This window comes from Carya illinoinensis, chromosome 1 (assembly GCF_018687715.1).
Source record: "Carya illinoinensis cultivar Pawnee chromosome 1, C.illinoinensisPawnee_v1, whole genome shotgun sequence".
In the NCBI taxonomy this organism is placed as follows: Eukaryota; Viridiplantae; Streptophyta; class Magnoliopsida; order Fagales; family Juglandaceae; genus Carya; species Carya illinoinensis.
This window is the reverse complement of record NC_056752.1, coordinates 48171248-48193738: the sequence shown is the minus strand read 5'-3', so window position 1 is coordinate 48193738 and position 22491 is coordinate 48171248. Positions and strand designations below refer to the sequence as shown.

General features: G+C 30.6%; 2 protein-coding genes across 2 annotated transcripts; both read right to left on the bottom strand.

Annotated features, from left to right (window-relative positions):
• Window positions 1-3078: 3078 nt before the first annotated feature.
• On the bottom strand, window positions 3079-5610 carry LOC122279465 (coniferyl alcohol acyltransferase-like). Its single transcript, XM_043090149.1, has 2 exons — window positions 5086-5610; window positions 3079-4377 (listed from the first exon to the last, which is right to left on the bottom strand). The coding sequence occupies exons 1-2, from the start codon at window positions 5533-5535 to the stop codon at window positions 3415-3417; spliced, it is 1413 nt and encodes a 470-aa protein (XP_042946083.1). The 5' UTR covers window positions 5536-5610; the 3' UTR covers window positions 3079-3414.
• Window positions 5611-17768: 12158 nt separating this feature from the next.
• LOC122279440 (coniferyl alcohol acyltransferase-like) lies at window positions 17769-21466 on the bottom strand. The gene is made up of 2 exons (XM_043090121.1): window positions 20900-21466; window positions 17769-19361 (listed from the first exon to the last, which is right to left on the bottom strand). The coding sequence occupies exons 1-2, from the start codon at window positions 21350-21352 to the stop codon at window positions 18399-18401; spliced, it is 1416 nt and encodes a 471-aa protein (XP_042946055.1). The 5' UTR covers window positions 21353-21466; the 3' UTR covers window positions 17769-18398.
• Window positions 21467-22491: the final 1025 nt, after the last annotated feature.

Here is a 22491-nt window from a genome sequence, read left to right as displayed (position 1 = left end):
ATTTGCGGTTACATGATGAGTAACTCTAGTGTATTCTTTATGAAAAATTAAATAAATTTAGAATTTATATGAAAAAATTATTTTTTTAATAATGAATCTTTTTTTTTTTTTTTTAAAGAAGTGTGCGAGACTTACGCGTGACTTTTTTTTATTTATATTTTACTAACATTAATTAACTAGATATATAGTTATTTTATCAATTATTAACATATTTCTCTATTAATTTACCATCAATTAATGCTACTATATATATATAGAATAAGTCTATTTAAATGTATTTACACCGCATTCATCTATGTGACATAATTTGATTTGGAAGATAAATTTTAAAATTTAAATTTTAATAACAAATCAAATTATGTCATATGAATGATGAAAAGTATTAACACCTTCAAATAATATTGCTAATATATATATTAATTACCATTAATTATATTTCATTCGATATCATTGGTATTGATGTAACCTTAATTTTAACTAGGCCAGTTTTTGTAGTCGTTAGTTGCTGTTAGGCGCTCAACCAGAATCATCATCGTCATACATGATAGATTAACAGCCTTGCACCAAAATCACTTACGTCCAAAAACCAATCCTCCAAATCGACATCAAATTAATTAGCCAGCTAGTTTTTACATACACTAGAGAGAGAGAGAGAGAGAGAGAGAGAGAGAGCTGTTAGAAACGGCGTGAAAATGAAAAGTGGCGTATGCAATATTAATTGTAAGAGATTGGAGTAGCTGATCAACAACTTCAATTATTGGATACAAATCAATACTGACTTCACCAGTTTCTTCCTCTAAATTCTGATTCAAAGAACGAAAGATTCTTTGTAGGGTGAACTAACTCACATCATACGTACCCACCTAATTCTGGATAACTAGTCACGTCCTATTATTTCAAATGAGTTATTTGCAACTAATTATTATTAAATACAGTTTTAAAACGTATAAATCTTACATATATTTTTTTAAAAAATAAATTTTTAAATAGATTTCATATTTACCAACTTTTATTAAAAAAAGTGCATAAAATTTGTATATTTTAAAATTATAAATATCATTTATCTTTATAATGAAAATAATTATTTACAAAGAAATTTGATTTATTTTGGTAGGAATTTGTCATTTTCGGAGTAAGTAAAATTTATTATTAAAAACTAATTTGTTATATAAATCTTATATTTATTAATTTTTATTAAAGGGAGAAGCCGAAACTTGTACTAAATTAGTGGGACAACTTGTCCTTGTTGACTTTTTTTAACAAAGTTTTACTATATACAAGTACAATCACGTACTAATTTGTGTACTAATATTGATTTATTCATATTTAAAATTTAAATTAACATTATTTTTAATAAAATTTACTTTTTAATCAATCACATCATATTAATATATAAATTAATACACAATTATACTTATAACTATATTTTTCCCTTTTTTAACATGGCAACATCATGATGAGTGTAAGGAGCTGCTACGGATGTATATAATATCATGTTTCTCACGAGGATCATATATTATATAATGTAGACGTCCTTTTAATTTTTATTTTTTTTTCACGTCCTTGTCTTTTCTGAGTTTTCTCTTCGGCCGTCAAAAATCAAGGCTACGTTTCTTTGTCTCTTCCTTTTTTCAATTTTTATTTATTTATTTAAGTTTCAAAGTTCAATCTATTTTATATATATACATATATATTTACATATGTTTAAACGTGGAAGAAATGTTTTAATTTAGTTCTCGAAAAAGCTTTATTTTTGTCAAAATTAAGAAAACATGTACAAGTCAAAATAAATTTTATTAATATCTTAAAAATATTTTTCATAAAAAAGTTATATCCAAACAATTAGTAAAGTCTACGTACCTTATATAAGCTATTTTAGGTCCGGTTTGAATATAAGAATGATATGAACTTATCTTAATTTATTTTATTTTATTATTATAATTTTTTTAAATTATTATATAAAATATAATAAATTAACTCATTTCTTCTCATTTTAATTCATAAATTTTTAATTTTTATTTTAACTTATTTCCTCTCAATTGATTATCCAACGAAAACTTGAATAAAGAAAAAAGATATTTATAATTGTAAATTATGTAACCACTATATAATTATTTTGAAAAATAAAATAAAATAAAATAACTTATATAAAAAAATTAATTTTCTAATAATAAATTTTATTCTTTTAAAAAATAATTACGGTGCGTTTATACTTTAAAATGTAGTATCAATCGTTAATAAATACCATTTAAACGAGGTACGTACTGGTCGAAGAGGAACAACAGGTCAAAATTAAGGAGATATTTTTTTCCGTATAGATAGAAAAGGAAAAATCTAGTATGGATCGTGTACCTGCAAATAAGACAACTTGTCGGATGATCTTGATGACCTGGCTAGAAAGTACTCGAACGTTATGTTTTTTAAAAAAAAAACGTTATTATACAAAAAAATATCTGGGTAAGTTTTGTGTCCATTCTTTTTTTTTTTTTCTTTTTTAAAAGTATTTTAAAATGAATTTTCTTTTTTATTATTTTTAAAAGTTACAAATGATCATTTTCTGAACGTTATTATACAAAAATATCTCATCATCATCTGGTCCAGAATTTTTAGAAATCATCCGCCGCGCGAGTACTTGTCTTTTAATTTGCAGACATAATATTTAAGAAGAAAAAATAAATCTAACATATAGTCTATTTAATTACAAAAATAAAATCAACGTAAAACTTAATTATTAATTGCTTTGAACGCGCGTACACTCATTTATAATAAAAAAATACTCTAATTACAAAATGATTATATAAAAATAACTTCACAAATTATTTTGATTTAATGTGATTCATCATATTATAATGTTATTTTTATTATAAAATAAATATACCGGATCAGATAAAGTCATATTAATTTATAAGATTATTTTTATATAATTTTTTTATAAATATAGCAGTACTCTTTATAATAAGGTCGCAAGCGTCATTTGGACCTACCTTGATAAACCTGCATGCATCGTGCATGTTAATCATGTTTTATGAATCTGAATTTCTATTGAAAACGGCCAAAACTTATATATATAGTACAATATGACTTATACATTAGAGGCATACGTACGGTTAACAGTTCATACAATTGATCACCACATCAATTATACATACATACATACATACATACATGTACATGAGAAATATTACAGAATAATACAACAACTACATCGATCTCACCATCCATAAATCCCCATGCTGTACGATTGGCCCCCCTAACTACAACTAGATCGATAAAATAGTACATGCATGCACAACTTAATTATTTATATACAGAGAGAATTGGAAACACGTACCTACATAACAAAGGGCCGTTAAATTATAAAAAGACTTATATATTTAAAACTTATCCCTAAAATATTTACTCCTCAATATTGACCTAGTCGAAGCCGAGATAGTTAGAAGTCAAGGGTCTAAAGACCTGAGCAGCCTCAGCCTCTATCAACTCCAGCTGTCCTTTAAAGAGGTGCATGTACACCACCCAATCACCGTTTCCGGCGGGGCTCGGCATCGGCATCACGTATCCGGCGTCTCCTTCCCACGGAAAATGGTACGACCCAAAAGCCGGCTTTCCCCACCCGAAGTCCACCTTAGACACTGGGAACTGTTGCCCGGATGACACCACCAAAGCCGGTCCATCTTCGCTCCCATTATAATATATCTTTGCCAAACCTGGCACCGGACGATGAGCCTCCACCCAATCTATCAGCCCCAAAAAATGTTCCTTTGTCACTGCACCTTCCAACAGTTTATGAACCTCATCTGCCACCCAATCCAACGGCTTCTCGTTAATCTCACTCACTTGCTTGGCACCATACGGTATGGACAGCACATTTCCAAAGTACGAACCCATGAGTGAAGCTTTATGTTTATCTCCTTCGCTTAATCTTGTCCTTCCATCGACAACAATGCCCAACTTGGTTACCTTTTTGTCCATGTTCTCAATAATAGCCCATTTGGCAATCATCTTCCACAGGAATGCACTAAAACACTGTAATTTTGTTCTCCTGCAACCACTGGTGCTGGCTAGTGACTGGAGACGGTTGAGTTGATCGGCAGTAATGTAGTATATGCGGCTAATGAGATAGTCTGCATCAGGTTGTGGGTCTTTGGGTGGGGCCAATGTGGTTATGGGGACATACATGTCATCCAAGGAGGGATGAATCGAGCCGGGGTGTCGAGGGTTGAGTAGAGATCGACGAAAAGATGGCATAACAGTGATTGGTTTAGACTGAGCCATCTCAGCCCACGAAACAAGAAACATGTTGGCCGAGTAAGCGTCTGCTATTCGGTGGTCAAACGTGCATGCCACCACCAATCCACCACATTTTAGCTGAGTAGCCTGCACCATTCATCATGCAGTACTAGTTAATTTGTAAACCTATTAGCTAGTTAGTACCTGATCATCTCATAACATATCTACCAATCATGCATTTAATCAGTCGATCTCTTAATCATTTAGACTTAAAAATGAATTGAATGTAGTTTTTTTGTTTAATTTAGAATATTATTTGTAGGTGCCATAATTTTTAATTTTTTAACGAGTGATTGGTTAGGGAAATTTATTACAAAGAGGTTTACTTCTTTTTCTTCTTCTTTTTCGGGGTTTTTTTTTAAATTAATTTTTACGAAGGCAGCTAGGATATAATATGGATATTCTTTTGAAGTTTAGAGGCATTGTAGTCAATTTAAGTTTCTTGTGTGTATGAACCTTGTAAGCTAATTCAAGTCCCGACAGTCTACTTTTAGTATCATGATGCAGCCCTGGCCCTTCCCAGATGAAGATAAGATTCTCTACCAAAAAATATACTGCATAAACGTGCTTTTCAGTAAACAAAAATATCAACTAAAGAAACGACCGTGAGAACAGAATTTATTTGTTTTCTTGATCTGCTTGGTGGTATGCTGAAGTCGATTAATGATGAATGCAGCTTAATTTAGAATCTCCGGATTGCTTTGGTTTGCAAAAAGTTTTTTCGTTGTTAGAGGCAATGAGGAATCATAGCCATCAACAGAGAGAGCGTGTGACATGTTGAAGTTTGAACCAAACCTGGACAGCCAGAACACCATGCTTCCTCTGGGGCACAAGTTTGCCCTCGATGGTCTCGTCAGGGTTATACAAGTTGAGGTCTTTAAGGTCTACCTCCGCAAAAGCTTCAACAAAACATACTCCGCCATTGTTGCAGAGAATCTCAGGTTCTCCAACCAAGTTTGGCACCACCTCACCGGCAAAAGCGTAGTGGGAAACCAGAGCTTGTGCCAATGCCTTCTTGAGCACCCTGACCATGGACTCAAAACCACAAAGGTTGTCTGCATCATCCCCGGATCTGGTAGCAGGTTTCTTATAGCAGAAAAAAACACCCACGTCCACAGGGGGAAGGAGCAAGTCTAGGTTGGATAGTGGCAGCCAGTGCTCTTGCAATGGCAGAAGTGCAGCCACCATCTCCCTCTTGCTCACTCTCACAACGTACTCTGACCCCTCTGATCTTCCGGTCCTCATGTGTACTTGATTATGTTTCAAGCTTTGGAGGAGGATCTCTTGGGAAGAAAATTAGAGAGAGGAAAGGATGCCGTAATGGGCTTGCTTAAAATCATATATAGGCGCAGGGCCGGGACAGTCTAGTGGGATAACCAGAAAGAAAATTAATTATTTATATGCAGGCTTAGATAAGTATTATGCAAATTAGTATTTAAAAGAAATTAAGAATCATATGAAAATTTTACTTATTTTTAATGAAAAATAACTTATTAAAATTTATTCATAAATTTATTTCAATACTAATCATATCCTTCTGAGTTAATAACCATCCATGAAAACGGCCTTACACAGTAACATAGTTGCAACCACTCCAAATTTTTGGAGCATTTTAGTTGGAGAAATGTTAAATATGGTTTTTGAGAAATGAAATTATAGTAAAAAATACATAAATAATTTTTTTTTTCATTTAGAGTCTTAGACCTTAAACTTATAAATTATTTTCAAAAAATACCCAAAACTTCTATATCAAATATTTTCATTTTTAGTTTAGTCTGATAAATTTAAGAAAATTGTTATAAATATAAAAATATTTTATAAAATAATTTTACATTTAAATTTATCGTATCAAATCATGTTATATTTTAAATTTATTTTTATAAAATTGAGCAGTGATCAAAGTATTTCTTTAAATTTAAATATTGGGGTGGAAAGCAGGAATCTTTAGCAGGTGGACCGTAGGATATGTCAAAAAAAAGTAGAGGTCGATATCGATGCCCTATATCTAGACTACAGTGTAGCTCGTCGTATTCCAAAACAACGGCAGCGAGCAATGAGCAATGAGCAATGAGCAATGGGTCATTGACAGTTGCGGGGACCAGCACAGCCCGCATTTCTCAGTTGTCCTGTACAGGTAAATTTCAAGAGAAACTCTTGCAACCGGCTTGGAAAACTTCCGTGAAACAAGACACGTTTTTCGAAAAAAAAAATCATTTTTTTCATTCCTCTCTCCATTTTGTTCTCCACTCTCTCCATTTCGTCGTCAACTCTCCAGTCTCCCTTCGAAGAAAAGCATAACTGAGCGTGAGCACATCTTTGTGGAAGGTCGTCAGTGGAGGGAGCAAATCGAGTGGGTCTTGTGGTCGTTTTCATAAGAAGAGGGAGCAAACCGAGCGGGTATTAGTGGATTTCAAGTGGTCGTCTTCATGGGAGGGGATAATATTTTCTACACTTTTCTCCTGCACCCATTATTCGAATCATTAAAACCTTGCCAATGCTATTTCCTTTTTCCAGCCACCTAACAAGACTACTTCAAGTCAGAATTACTTTGAAAACATTTTAACCATCTTGCTATTTTTTCCACTGATGCAAGACAGCTCTGTTTTTCACTCGCTAACAACAACTCAAAGCTGCAACTGGATGACGGAACCATCACTCCTCAGCCCAGCGCGGTAGTAATATCCTAAGGATGTGTTTGGGTATCAAGAATACCTCAACTCTTCTCAACACTTCTTACTACTAGTTATTACTTTATTATTATTTTTTATCTATTTTTATTACTATTTATTACTTTTTACTTACTTTTTATTACTATTCATTACTTTATTATTACTTTTTAATTATTTTGTATTACTATTCACAATTATCCTTAACATTTCTCAACATCCCAATCCACCCTATTTGTTAAGTTGAGAGCAACAATTCTCAACGTTAGGGGTGCTACTAGCATATGCGAGAGCTGGGGCACCCCTTCCCCGCACCCCGCCCCCGCGTATGCGAGGAATGAAAATTTCATCTTGCACCCTGCCCCTGTAAGGTGGGGGCAGGGCCCCTCGCTCCGGTGCGGGGGGTAGGGCGAACACCCCATCCGCCTTGCCCCCTGTCCACTTCAAGAATATTATATTTCAATGGGCTTAAAAAAAATTTTGTGTCTAAAAATATTATTTTTAGACTCAAATTATTATATAATTAAATTATAAATTAAAATTTATATATATAATAATTTAAAAACTAATAACATAAAAATTATATTACTAATTTTTAAATTTATTAAACTTGTTCACAAGAGAGTGAGACTTGTTCATCACAAGATTGCATATGGCATGGCATCTTAGGCCACCTTTATATAGAATTTCAAGGCTATACAAGAGTCTTACTTGAGCAATATGAGACTTACTGTCTCACTCTCTTGTGACTCTTTTGAACAAATTTAATAAATTGTAATATATATTTATATATATAATTTGTAAAATATAAATATAAAGTGCGGGACAGGAGAAAAGCGGGGCAGGGTTGAGCCTTGCCCGCCCCCACCCCCGCTTAGTGTATTTCATGCGGTGCGGGATATCTTATCTGCCCATGCGAAGGCGGGGCAAACAGGGGTGGGGTAGAGGGGGTCGGACCCCCGCTGCCTACTCCTATTCAACATACTCTACTACTATTTATTATAACTTTTTACTACTATTAATTATTTTTTACTACTATTTAATATTCTATTATTATTTTTTACCTTTTTTTTTTTATTACTATTCACAACATATGTCATATTTTTCAACCCCTAAACCCAACTAAAGCCTTAGTTTTTAGCTTCTCGAAATAGAGCAGTCAAATATCTAACCGCTTTTTATCTTCTAGCTCGATCCAACTCGGTGTAACTAGACATGTCCATTTATTTTATTTTATTTATCGGCCATGTCAATCGATTCCCTGGTGGTTCCTATCGCCTGTTATACGTAGCAAAACTGAAATTTCAAACATGCAATATTAATAAATAATTCAATAAAATCTAAGATAAAAAATGGTATTAATTTTTTTTTTAGAAATGATATTTATAGTATTTAAGTGTGCAAGTATTGTATAATTTTTTAAAAAAATAAATAAATATAAGATTTAAATAAAAAATAATTTTTAATACAAAATTTGACTATTTTTTAAAATGATTATAAAATAGTTATATATTTTACAATTATATATAAAATTATTTTATTTTTTATATTTAATGATTAAAATCTTATATTTTTATAAAATAATAAAGATTCTGTTAAATTAACATGTATCACTAAAATAAGATATTTATCATCTTAAAATCACTAAAATCAAATATTTATCATCAGATATTAAGATATTTATGAGAAGAAAAATGATAAATACACAATATTTTTTACAACATATTTCACAATCATGTTTTAAAGTGAAGGCTATTATTGTAAAATATCATGTAAAAATAACATCACTTTACAAAAATACAAAATATCATATTTTACATCGTGTATTGTGAAAAGTGTTGTGAAAAGCATTGTGGGTGTATCATTACTCAAGTTGATAATTAATAATAATAAGTTTACTATCTTTTATTATTCTATAATGTATTTAAAATTTTTATTATTATTATTTTATTTTAAGTATTTTTTTAACATTCTTAATTACTAAGAAAAAATTTTAAAAAAAATATACAACTTCATTAATATTCACTTTCTTAACTATTAAGTAAAAAAATAATAATAAATTCCTTTTTTTAAAAAAAAAAAAAGAAAATTGTAAATAGGTGATAGGGAATAGTAAACCTATCGTTATCCTGAATTAATTACGTTTTAAATCTTGAAAACATAAGTAGAAACAAACGGGATGAGAGTTTGTATATATATATTTATGTATGGAAAAATTTAGTTGTAAATATAATTATGCACTAATATGTATATCAATTTAATGTGATTGGTCAAAAAGTATATTTTATTAAAAACAGTACTAATTTAAATTTTGAATATAAATAAATCAGTATTAATATATAAATTAATATGCAACTTTACTTATACGTAACAAAACTCTTTATATATACATACTAGCATGTACAGACTCAAATATGTTTTGCTGTTCTGATGTGCGTGTGTCCCAAATATTTTCTGTGGAGAGTTAAATAATCATTTAGTGGAAGGATGGCGCAAGAGTAGTGCTAGCATGAGATGGATTTCGATAAGAATAAAAAATTATTTTTATTTATTTATTTTATATTCTTTTAAATATTTTTTTAAAAAATAATTTATAATATTATTGAAAAATATTTTTTGAATTATTAAATAAATAAAAAAAAAAAACTTCAGAACTCAAATGAGATTAATGGTAAACATTGGAGAGGGAGGGAGACGACTTTATACGAGATTGAATCTAGTTGCAACGCACATTAATTTTAGTGCCTTTCCTTTCTCTGACAAATTCAATTTTTCAGTCTTATTAAGATCATGAATTTTCTAGATGTAGATTACGATGCAGCACTATAAAACACTGTTTATAATATATTGATATAATTAAATATTCTAATATAAACAACAGGGCATTAAAGGATTGTTGGGATCTTTCGAGCACTCTTCCGAATTATTTAAATGTAAAAAAAAATATATATATATATATATATATATATATTTTTAACTATTAGAATGACAAAATTATCCACATTGAATTAGGTAAAGTGCAGCTATAGTAACTTTTAACTACAGTAATTTTAAAACTAAAATCAAATTTGATATATATTGTAGCACCATCAAATTTTTATTTTATTATTTCTTTTATAACTCTCTTTTTTTTAGATACCTCTATTAAACTATGCACCAAATCTTCAGGATTGATTTGTGCACGCTATCTTGCATCAAGTGCCCATATTTTGATGTAAATGTTCATTAACCAATTAAATAAATTAGAATATGATTACTAATTAACATATAATGGATAGAATAGTAAATATGATAAACTGATATATTTTTTAATTATTAATTATCCATTATTATATAATGAATAAATGGATAATCTAATGTAAGAATTTGATGTAAATAATAAAAAATAAATTCATTTTATATTATTTTATTATATAAAGAAAAAATAGTTATTCCAATGTAAAAATTTATGTGAATGAAATAGCAAAAAGTCAAATTCATCTCATATTCATAAAAAATGTCTTTTAACCTTGACTAATTCGGATGCTCTTATAGTGTACATGATCGATCAGGAGTCTTAAGTGTGATTTGAATAATAGAATAAGATATTTTAAATAAAAGTGAAAAATTAAATAAAATATTATTAAAATTAATTTTTTAATATTTAAAAAAAGTAAATTATTTATTATATTTTTTAAAAAAATTATATTAACGAGATAAAATATTTTCACGTCTAAACAGAGCCCTTGGCGTGAAATGTGGTGTGTCTCTTCATACCTCACTGCTTAGTAATTAAGGAAATAAATAATGGCTTCCTTGACTTTATCAGTTTTCCAAATGTACGTCTAAATTAAAATAAAAATAAAAAATGGACCTACACTCTTTAATTTTCTTCCTGATCAGCAAGTTCCCAGTCCAGTAGTACTTGAAAGAGAGAGCCATGCATGGAGAAGCAGATGATAACTAATGCTAATTGAGACAAAATGCAGATCGATGACAACATGGATGGATTGACTGAGAACAGAATAAAGATTCCTTACCCGAGATTAATGCCGTATACAGTTGTAAGTGTCATGCATGCTCGTCTTCTTCAAATAATAGAGTTTTTTATTAAAAAAATTAAAAATTTTATGTAAATTTTATTATTATTATTTTTTTTAAAAGAATGTGTTAAATGTACTTATATTTTTACTTACAATTTTACTAACAAGATTTTGTTAGTTTATGTTTGAGATTCGAATTTTAAATTTCAAATTTTATGATTTTTAGCATATTAATAACTGACGTGTAGATAAATAAATTTTTGTAAATTTTTTTTAAGTACATTTAGTATTTTTCTTTATTTCAAATTTAATTTTTGTTTTAAAATTTATAAAAATATGTATTGATTTTTATATTTAAATAATGGTTATATGAAAAAATTAAAAATTAAAAATATTTTATATTTAAATGATGTTTAAAAATGAAAGATGAAAATTCTAAGAATTTTAAGAATTTGAAGTTTGAAGACGTCTAGAATTCGCGTGAAGTTGAAAGAGAACTACTTCGTTTGTTTTTACAATCATTTTCATCTTATTATATTTAATTATTATAACTTTTCTAAATTATAAAATAAATAATTTAATTTTTTAATTTTAAAATAAAAATAATATTAAAAAATATTTTTTAAAAATATTTTATTTAATTTTTAATTTTTATCTAATTTTATCTCATGGATGCCAAGGAAATATTAGGGCAAAATGGGCCACTGGTTGTGCATCGTTTATATGGTATGGAAAATGCTAAATCCACCGCTAGCTCCCAGCTTCAGTTGGGAGCTACCACTGCCAAGTTTTTATTTTATTTTATTTTTACTTCATGAATAAGAAAATATTTTTTAATGATATTATGAATTTTTAAAAAATATATATATTTAAAAGTATTAAAAATTACATTAAAAAAATTATACACTTTTATACTAAATATTACTTTAGCTCCTACTGGAGCCATAACTGTGTAGTAGTAGTGCCGCCCATATAGATTTAGAGAGTAGTCAATATGACATTACTTCTCTGTTGTAGTCTCTCATTTTGTTTGTGTATACCTAGTATATATTATCTTGTTAGACTAGGAAGCCAAGCACTTTCGAGAGTTCTCCAGTGCTTCTAACCGGACTTGGGATTAAATAAAATTGGTGGATTTTGTCAAAAAGCTCAAAGTAGGCAGCGGTGGGGCCTGTTCAATGAGCATTTGTGGCTGAGTTGGATAGTCATAAGGTTCAGCAAAGATATTAGTATTGATTCTTAACCAGTTGCTCTGAAAGATTAAGCTGATAGTGAATGACCAAACACTCCCTTCTCACGTTTATCCTCTCATGGCAATCCACATCGGTTCGCGCACTTAGTGATTGCATAGACAGACAGAAGCCTTTCTGTGTTTGTGTCATGATGTTGGAATGCAACTTCTTGACCTAGTATTGGATGAATGACTAAGCTAGCCGATCTTCATCAATAAAACCATCAGATGCCTCATATCTCTTGTTGATGTTACGGTAGTTGCATGCAGAGGCCATTTTTAATTTGTGTCATGATCTTTATCCCAAATTAATGACGGATAGATTCACCATCCTTAATTTGCATATGACTGTTACAAGGATAATTTCGTGGCTTGCAGTTAATGAATGTGTAATTTATGGCGTTTTCATGCTGGGAGCATGTCCATTGATGTTCTTTTTTTTTTTTCCCATGCAGCATACACTGTTGGGGACATTCTTTCAGTGCAACTGCTATTGAGTATGTGATTCTAAAAATGAAACCACCACTCCATCGGCCATAAATCGTATGACAATTTTAGTAATCTGGTTGAATTATTCTCTTAGTTTTACTTCATTACCTGATTAACGTTTATATGGACTATTATCAGGCGTTGCTTCTTGCCCTTCACAAGCTGAAGGTATCAGAGGAACAACGGGAATCTGCAGTTGTTGTAGCTTTTGCTCTCAGCTGTGGAATGTACTCTTCACCTGCGGTAATCTCACACTTTCGAATGATGCGTGGAATGAGTTGCTCTATATTTAGTAGTCCAATAATTTGATCTGTATTTTACATGACTTCGAGAATAACAAACGCTGGTAAGAATCTACACTGCCCAGAATGTGAGAGAAGAGCTTCAAGAAGCACAGCGTGATTTCATTCGAGCTTCGGTTGGGGTTAGCAGCAAAGGGAGGTTGTTGGTCCCCAAAATGCTACACTGCTTTGCGAAAGCCTTTGTGGATGATGCAAATCTGGCTGTATGGATATTGCATTATCTTCCACCGCATCAGGCCACCCTCGTTGAACAACGCATTTCACAGAGAAGGCAAAGCCTTCTTGGTTCGCGCAACTGCGGCATTCTTCCGTTTGATTCACACTTCCGATACCTATTCCTCCCTGACAAAATTCCTCTTTGTTAATCTATGATAGGACTGAGTTTGCACCCAAATATACCAGGCTTACCTTGCCCTGCAAATCAATACGAGAATAATGTCTGGCTGTAAATGACACTAAAAGAAAATTTAGGTTGCAAGCTAGTCTAGTGTGAAGTGTAACCTCCTTGATAATATACCAAGGATGGTGGCAGTTTTTGTCTTCTGCCTTGTAGACCAGGTCTATCCTTCTGGGGTGCGGTGTTGTACATTTTCTTCATGGATAAAATTAAACCGTTCACATGCAGGGCCTGCAGGTGAATGCTTGTGCATTGCTTTAACCAAAAAAATCAAATGAGAAGAATTAGATGTTTTCTGGACTGCTAATTGCTAAAAACTAACTTGTTTGCTGCTCATATCGCATAGTATCAGAATTGAGGAACCCTCGCATCTCGAATAATGTAAAACTACAACTGGTTTACGACGCAAGACTTATGCTATACACTGCACTGTCCTACTACGCATCAAAATGTGTTGATATGGTATTGCTCATTAATTAATCATTAATATTTTATAAGAAAAATAGATTTATTTACTTGTGAAAGTGGTCAATTATCCAACTAACATATGAATTTTAAAAGATAACTACTATAAATACAAAAAGGTTATACATAAGTAAACATCAAACTTATGTGATTTTGCAGGACATTAATAATATATTTACAATTAAACGTATTATATTAAATTATGTTAATTTATAAAAAAAAATTTATAAATTTATTTTTGTGAAATTTTAAAGTATTGATCATTTTAAAAACATTGACATTTTGGGAAGTGAAATCATTTGGAGACTTTGAAAGAAGTGTGAAAAATAGGACCAAGCTATAGCCGCAATATTATCTGCATTTTCAAAATTTTCAATGAAATAATTAATGAGAGTGGGATGCTTGCAGGGGAATCTCAACCTAGTAAAACGTTATAGCCGCAATACGTGATGCATTTAGTTCTTGCATAATTATAGGAATCTTGGGTCAAATTACCTAGGACAACCAACTGGCTGGTTTCAATGCTTCTGTTTCATAAATGTTTCAACTTTATGGATTATGACAAACCTTTATGGATAAGACTGCCCTTTTCAACCACTTTTCTTTCAACCGCCTTCGCAAACCTGCTGCCATTCAAGGTTTCTCATAAAAAGGGTACATTGGGTAATGACTCCGGGTTGACCTCAAAGCTATCAACCTTTTTTTCTTCCTAACAGACATATGTAATGTTGTGATTGGTTAGAATTCCCATTTATTTATTTTTTTCTACGCAAGCAAATTTCATAAAAATAAAAGATGATACAAGTTAAAGATAGTGAAATTTTTCAACAAAATACTTCAAAACAACAATCACAACAAAAACGAGATGGAAAAAAAAAAAGATTTTGAAACCAATTTCTTAGTCTCTACCTAAACCCTACAGAGAAAGTACCGTCTTAAATACATTTTAAAAGCAAGCCACTACTAAAGGCGGTGCAAACGGAAGGACTGTAGTTACAAGTCTTGAGATATTTGTTAGTAAGGTTTTTAATCTCTTTCACAATATTATCGGTTAGAAAAAACAATAATCGGATAAATTGGCATCGGAATAGCATATATGTAGTGGCATAATAGCCAACACGTGCCTTTGCAGTGGTGCGTGAGAATCACGAGCCAATGGAATGGAGGTTTGGTCATGCCGATCTGAAAGATCAGAGGGTGGGGAGTCTGTTGATACGGCGTGTGAAGGTCATGTGCAGAAACAAGCCATGCGTGAGGGTCATGCACTGACATTTTAGGCGCGGTTCCGTGTCATCCCAATAGATTGGCAGGAGGGCAACGTCCATTTAAATCTTGAGATATATATTGAATGCAATTAATACGATTTCTTGATAGATATAAATGTGAGAAATTATATTTGTAATTATAAGATATATAAATCTCATGTACTCTTTTAAGGAAAAATAGATAAATTTAGATTTTATATATATTTTTTTAATAATGAATCTCATTTTTTCAAAAAAAGTGTACAAAATTTATACATTTTAAAACTATATTTAGCAATACTCATATATTATAGGTTGGCTTTACTTTTGTTCAGGGAGTACTCTTTTTGTTTATAATTTACCAACATTAATTAACTAGATACATAGTTATTTTATCAAATTTTAACATATTTCTCCATTAATTTACCATGAATCAATGCAACTATATATATAATAAGTCTATTTAAAAGTATTTACACTACATTCATTTACGTGATATAATTTAATTTAAAAGATGAATTTTAAAATTTAAAATTTAATAACAAATCAAATTATGTCATATGGAATATATATAGTATAAACGCCTTGAAATAACACTGCTAATATATATATTAATTACCATTAATTATATTTCATTCGATATCATTGGTAATTTTAACTAAGCCAGTTTTGGTAGTCGTTAGTTGCCGTTAGGCGCTCAACCAGAATCATCATCGTCATATATGACAGATTAGCCATGCACCACAATCACTTACGTCCAAAAACCAACCCTCCAAATCGACATCTAATTAATTAGCTAGCTAGTTTTTACATATGAGAGAGAGAGAGAGAGAGAGAGAGAGCTGTTAGAAACCAATAATTGTAAGATTGGAGTAGCTGATCAACAACTTCAATTATTGGATAAATCAATACTGACTTCACCAGTCTCTTCCTCTAAATTCTAATTCAAAGAGCGGAAGATTCCTTGTATGGTGAACTAACTCCCACCTATAAATTATAGGCTATACTAAGTACGTAGTAGTACTGCATGCGCACCTAATTCTGGATAACTAATCACAAGCTATTATTTCAAATGAGTTATTTTCAATCAATTATCAGTAACGCTAAATACAATTTTAAAATATATAAATATTTTATATATATTTTTAAAAAAGTAAAATTTATCATTAAAAAATAATTTTTTATATGAATCTCATATTTATCAATTTTTATTAAAAAAATACGAAATTTATATACTCTAAAACTGTAAATATCATTTATCTTTATAATAAGAATGATTATTTTTAATAAAAATTAATTTATTTTGGTAGGATTTTGTCAGCAAATAACTTACTATAAATAAGTCTTTTTTTTCTTAATATATAAAAAAATATTGTTCTTTTACGGTGTGAAAATGGTTCAGCGTCCGTACGTTCTGATCCTAGTGGATGCAAAACATTGTTAAATTAATGATTGAAATTGTGTGATATATATGTCTTCCCAAAGAGTACCATGGTACTGGACTGGTAGTGGGAGTCCACTTCTTGTCCTTGTTTACCTTTTTTTCAACATGGCAACATCATGATGAGCTGTAAGGAGCTATGGACGTATATATCATGTTTCTTACGTGGATCATATATTATATAATGTTGACGTCATTTTAATTTTTTTTCACGTTCTTGTCCTTTCTGAGTTTTCTCTTTGGTCAATAATCAAGGCTACGTTTCTTTATTTCTTCTTTTTTTAAATTTTGTATTGAAGTTTCAAAGTTCAATCCATTATATATATATATATATATATATATATATAATATATGTTTAAAAGTGGAACAAATGTTTTAATTTAGTTCTCGAAAAAGCTTTATCTAATCATTTTATTTTTGTCAAAATTAAGAAAACATGTACAAATCAAAATAAATTTTATTAATACTTGATAGATATTTTTCACAAAAAATTTCAACTTTCATTTTAACTCATCTCATCTTATCTTAATTCACTTATTTTAAATTTTATTTTAACTAGTTTCATCTCAGTTTATTATCCAAAAAATATCTGGATAAGTTTTGTGTCCATTCTTTTTTTTTTTAAATATTTTAAAATATTATTTTTTATTTTTAAAAGAATTTGCACGTCCATAATATTTACAAATGATCATTTTCTGAACGTTATTATACAAAAAAATATCTCATCAGGATCTTGTCCAGAATTTTTAATTAGAAATCATCCGCCGCGCGAGTAGTACTTGTCTTGTAATTTGCAGACATATATAATATTTAAGAAGCAAAAATAAATCTAACCTATAGTTTATTTAATTACAAAAATAAAATCAACGTAAAACTTAATTATTAATTGCTTTGAACGTACATACAACCATTTATGATAAAAAATACTCTAATCATAAATAAATTATACAAAAGTAATATCACAAACTAACATAGTTTAATGTGATTCGTCAAATTAAAAAATTATTTTTATTATAAAGTAAATATAACGAATTAGATGAAATCATATCATTTTATAGGATTTTTTTTGAATGATTTCTTTATAATAAGGTGGCAAACGTGATTTGGAAAATCTAGATCGATAACCTACGTACCTTGATAAACCTGCGTACGTGCATCATGCATGTTAATCATGTTTTATGAATCTGAATTTCTATTGAAAATGCATGGCCAAAACTTATATATATAGCACAATATGACTTATAAATTAGAGGCATACGTACGGTTAAGAGTTCATACAATTGATCACCACATTAATCATACATACATATGTGTATATATGTATGTATGTATACATGCGAAATATTACAGAATAATACAACAACTACATCGATCTCACCATCCATAAATCCCAATGGCGCCATACGATTGTCCCCCTAACTACAACTAGATCGATAAAATAGTACATGCATGCACAACTTAATTATTTATATATAGAGAGAATTGGAAACACGTACCTACGAAACAAAGGGTGATATAACATTAACTTAATAATAATTTTACGAGTCTTAAATATATAAGTTTTGCACAGACTTTTTATATAAAAAATAGACTCCATTAGAAAAAAAGCTAATTTTTTCTATAGGATAACTATTTTATAAAAAGTTATGCTGCATATAGTTATTTTTATATATTTTTTATACACTTTATTGATATGATTGACTAAATCAAATATTTTATATTAAAAAAATGATACAACCAATCATATCAATAGGATATACAAAAAATATACAAAAATAACTATATTTTTATTTTATAAAACACTCATATATTTAAAACTTATCCCTAAAATATTTACTCTTCAATATTGACCTAGTCGAAGCCGAGATAGTTAGAAGTCAAGGGTCTAAAGACCTGAGCAGCTTCAGCCTCTATCAACTCCAGCTGTCCTTTAAAGAGGTGCATGTACACCACCCAATCACCGTTTCCGGCGGGGCTCGGCATCGGCATCACGTATCCGGCGTCTCCTTCCCACGGAAAATGGTACGACCCAAAAGCCGGCTTTCCCCACCCGAAGTCCACCTTAGACACTGGGAACTGTTGCCCGGATGACACCACCAAAGCCGGTCCATCTTCGCTCCCATTATAATATATCTTTGCCAAACCTGGCACCGGACGATGAGCCTCCACCCAATCTATCAGCCCCAAAAAATGTTCCTTTGTCACTGCACCTTCCAACAGTTTATGAACCTCATCTGCCACCCAATCCAACGGCTTCTCGTTAATCTCACTCACTTGCTTGGCACCATACGGTATGGACAGCACATTTCCAAAGTACGAACCCATGAGTGAAGCTTTATGTTTATCTCCTTCGCTTAATCTTGTCCTTCCATCGACAACAATGCCCAACTTGGTTACCTTTTTGTCCATGTTCTTAATAATAGCGCATTTGGCAATCATCTTCCACAGGAATGCACTAAAACACTGTAATTTTGTTCTCCTGCAACCACTGGTGCTGGCTAGTGACTGGAGACGGTTGAGTTGATCGGCAGTAATGTAGTATATGCGGCTAATGAGATAGTCTGCATCAGGTTCTGGGTCTTTGGGTGGGGCCAATGTGGTTATGGGGACATACATGTCATCGAAGGAGGGATGAATCGAGCCGGGGTGTCGAGGGTTGAGTAGAGATCGACGAAAAGATGGCATAACAGTGATTGGTTTAGACTGAGCCATCTCAGCCCACGAAACAAGAAACATGTTGGCCGAGTAAGCGTCTGCTATTCGGTGGTCAAACGTGCATGCGACCACCAATCCACCACATTTTAGCTGAGTAGCCTGCACCATTCATCATGCAGTATTTAATTTGTAAACCTATTAGCTAGTTAGTACCTGATCATCTCATAACATATCTACCAATCATGCATTTAATCAGTCGATCTCTAAATCATTTACACCTAAAAATGAATTGAATGTAGTTTTTTTGTTTCATTTAGTATATTATTTGTAGGTGCCGAAATTTTTAATTTTTTAACGAGTGATTGGTTAGGGAAATTTATTACAAAGAGGTTTACTTTCTTTTTCTTCTTCTATTACGGGATTTTTTTTTTAAATAATTTTTACGAAGTCAGGTAGAATATAATATGGATATTCTTTTGAAGTTTAGACGCATTGTAGTCATTTTAAGTTTCTTGTGTGTATGAACCTTGTAAGCTAATTCAAGTCCCGACAGTCTACTTTCAGTATCATGATGCAGCCCTAGCCTGGCCCTTCCCGGATGAAGATAAGATTCTCTACCAAAAAACATACTGCATACATGCATCTAATTATGGCAGGCCCTCCCAAAATTTTTTGAAAAATTAAAATATCTTAGTTTTTATTCATAATTTTATAAATATAGAAAATAGCCCACCAAAAAAATTTATAATCTCTATATACTCTCTAAAATTTTAATATACTTAGAAATGTCTTTTAAATTTATTTTTCCTATAATCTCAAAATTTTATATAATTCTTATATATTATTTATTTTCAACAGTGTAGACTCACCAAAATTAAATCAAATCTAAATTTAAGAGAAATAATAAACTTATTAATATGTATTCCAAAATTTTTTGTTATACAATATTAGGCTTCTTAATTTGGAATCCAAAGTCAAAATACAAGAAAAATCATTTAAGTTTAGTAATCTATATGGAAAATTGTTTAGAAGTTTTATCCTCTAAACTTCATTAAGCAAGAAAAAACATATTTAAGGTCTCTATTATAATATTATATGCTTAATGCGACATGAAAATATCTAGAATTTACGTAAAACTTAATAAACTAGCTTACATATATATTAGAATGAAAGATAATATTCTAAAAAAGTCACTTGATAGTTTATACGAAATAAATAAATTATAAATATTTTATTATAAAAATAATAATATATGAATATTATTTCATGAAATATTATCGTCAAAAATTTGAAATATATATTAAGATGTTTTATTTTTAAAATTTTATTTGTACATTTATATTGTAAATTATAGAGATATAATTTCATATATTTTTATATTTTTATAATTTTTAAATTTCAATATACCTCACAGTAAGAAAATTTGACCCCCACAGAAAAATTAATCCTGTTCCGCAGCTGCATAAACGTGTTTTTGAGTAAACAAAAATATCAACTAAAGAAAACGAACGTGAGAACAGAATTTATTAGTTTTCTTCTGCTTGGTGGTATGCTGATCTCGATTAATGATGCAGATTAATTTAGAATCTCCGCATTTGCAAAAAGTCTTTTCGTTGTTAGAGGCAATATTGAGGAATCATAGCCATCTACGTACAGAGAGAGCGGGTGACATGTTAAAGTTGAAGTTTGAACCAAACCTGGACAGCCAGAACACCATGCTTCCTCTGGGGCACAAGTTTGCCCTCGATGGTCTCGTCAGGGTTATACAAGTTGAGGTCTTTAAGGTCTACCTCTGCAAAAGCTTCAACAAAACATACTCCGCCATTGTTGCAGAGAATCTCAGGTTCTCCAACCAAGTTTGGCACCACCTCACCGGCAAACGCGTAGTGGGAAACCAGAGCTTGTGCCAATGACCTCTTGAGCACCCTGACCATGGACTCAAAACCACAAAGGTTGTCTGCATCATCCCCAGATCTGGTAGCTGCAGGTTTCTTATAGCAGAAAAAAACACCCACGTCCACTGGGGGAAGGAGCAAGTCTAGGTTGGATAGTGGCAGCCAGTGCTCTTGCAATGGCAGAAGTGCAGCCACCATCTCCCTCTTGCTCACTCTCACAATGTACTCTGACCCCTCTGATCTTCCGGTCCCCATGTGTACCTACTTGATTATGTTTCAAGCTCTGGAGGAGGATCTCTTGGGAAGAAAATTAGAGAGACGAGAGGATGCTGTAACGAGCTTTCTAAAAATCATATACAGGCGCAGGGCCGGGACTGTGGGATAACTAGAAAGAAAATTAATTATTTATATGCAGATTTAGGTAAGAAAATTAGTTATTTTTATGCAGATTTAGGTAAGAAAATTAATTATTTATACGCAGATTTAGGTAAGAAAATTAATTATTTATATGCAGATTTAGGTAAGTATTATGTTAATTAGTATTTAAAAGAATTTAATAATCATATGAAAATTTTGTTTATTTTTAATGAAAAATAACTTACTAAAATTTAGTCATAAATTTATATCTATAATAATCATGTCCTAATTCTGAGTTAATGATCCATGAAAACGGCCTTACACAGTAACATAGTTGCAACCACTCCAAATTTTTGGAGCATTTTAGTCTGAGAAATGTTAAATACGGTTTTTGAGAAATGAAATCTATAGTAATAATTTTTTTTTTTTCCATTTAGAGTCTTAGACCTTAAACTTATAAAAGATTTAAAAAAAATACCCGAAACTTGTATAACAAATATTTCTGTTTTAGTTTAGTATGATAAATTTAAGAGAAGTGTTGTTACATATATAAAAATATTTTATAAAATAAATTTATAAATTGATATAATTTTATATGATAAATTAAATTTATTTTATATTTAAATTCACTGTATCAAATGACATTTTTTTTAAAATTTATTTTTATAAAATTAAGCTGTGATCAAACTATCTCTATATTTAATTATTCTGAGGTAGAAAGCAGGAATCTTTAGTTGGTGGCCTGTAGAATATGTCAAAAAAAGAAAAGGGCTTTGTTAGATACAGTCGGTAAATGTAGTCGGCGTGCAGTCGGCTGTACAGAATGAATAAAAAAATTATAAAAAAATTATTTTATATTCAGGAAGACCTACATGAATAAAAAAAAGTTAAAAAAATAAATTTTTTTTTTTCATGTAGGTCCCGTATTAATTCACTTTTTTCTCCACGACTGCACGCCGATTACATTTTCCAACTGCAAAAAGTATTTCTCAAAAGAAAATAACTTTACTAGATACATTCGATAAATGCAGTCGACG

Excerpts from the sequence above, each read along its gene's own strand:
- LOC122279465 (XM_043090149.1), bottom strand. The coding sequence starts at position 5,535 with ATGAGGACCGGAAGATCAGAGGGGTCAGAGTACGTTGTGAGAGTGAGC. Across the intron at positions 4,378-5,085 it reads ATGGTGTTCTGGCTGTCCAG|GCTACTCAGCTAAAATGTGG; the intron begins GTTTGGTTCAAA and ends TGAATGGTGCAG.
- LOC122279440 (XM_043090121.1), bottom strand. The coding sequence starts at position 21,352 with ATGGGGACCGGAAGATCAGAGGGGTCAGAGTACATTGTGAGAGTGAGC. Across the intron at positions 19,362-20,899 it reads ATGGTGTTCTGGCTGTCCAG|GCTACTCAGCTAAAATGTGG; the intron begins GTTTGGTTCAAA and ends TGAATGGTGCAG.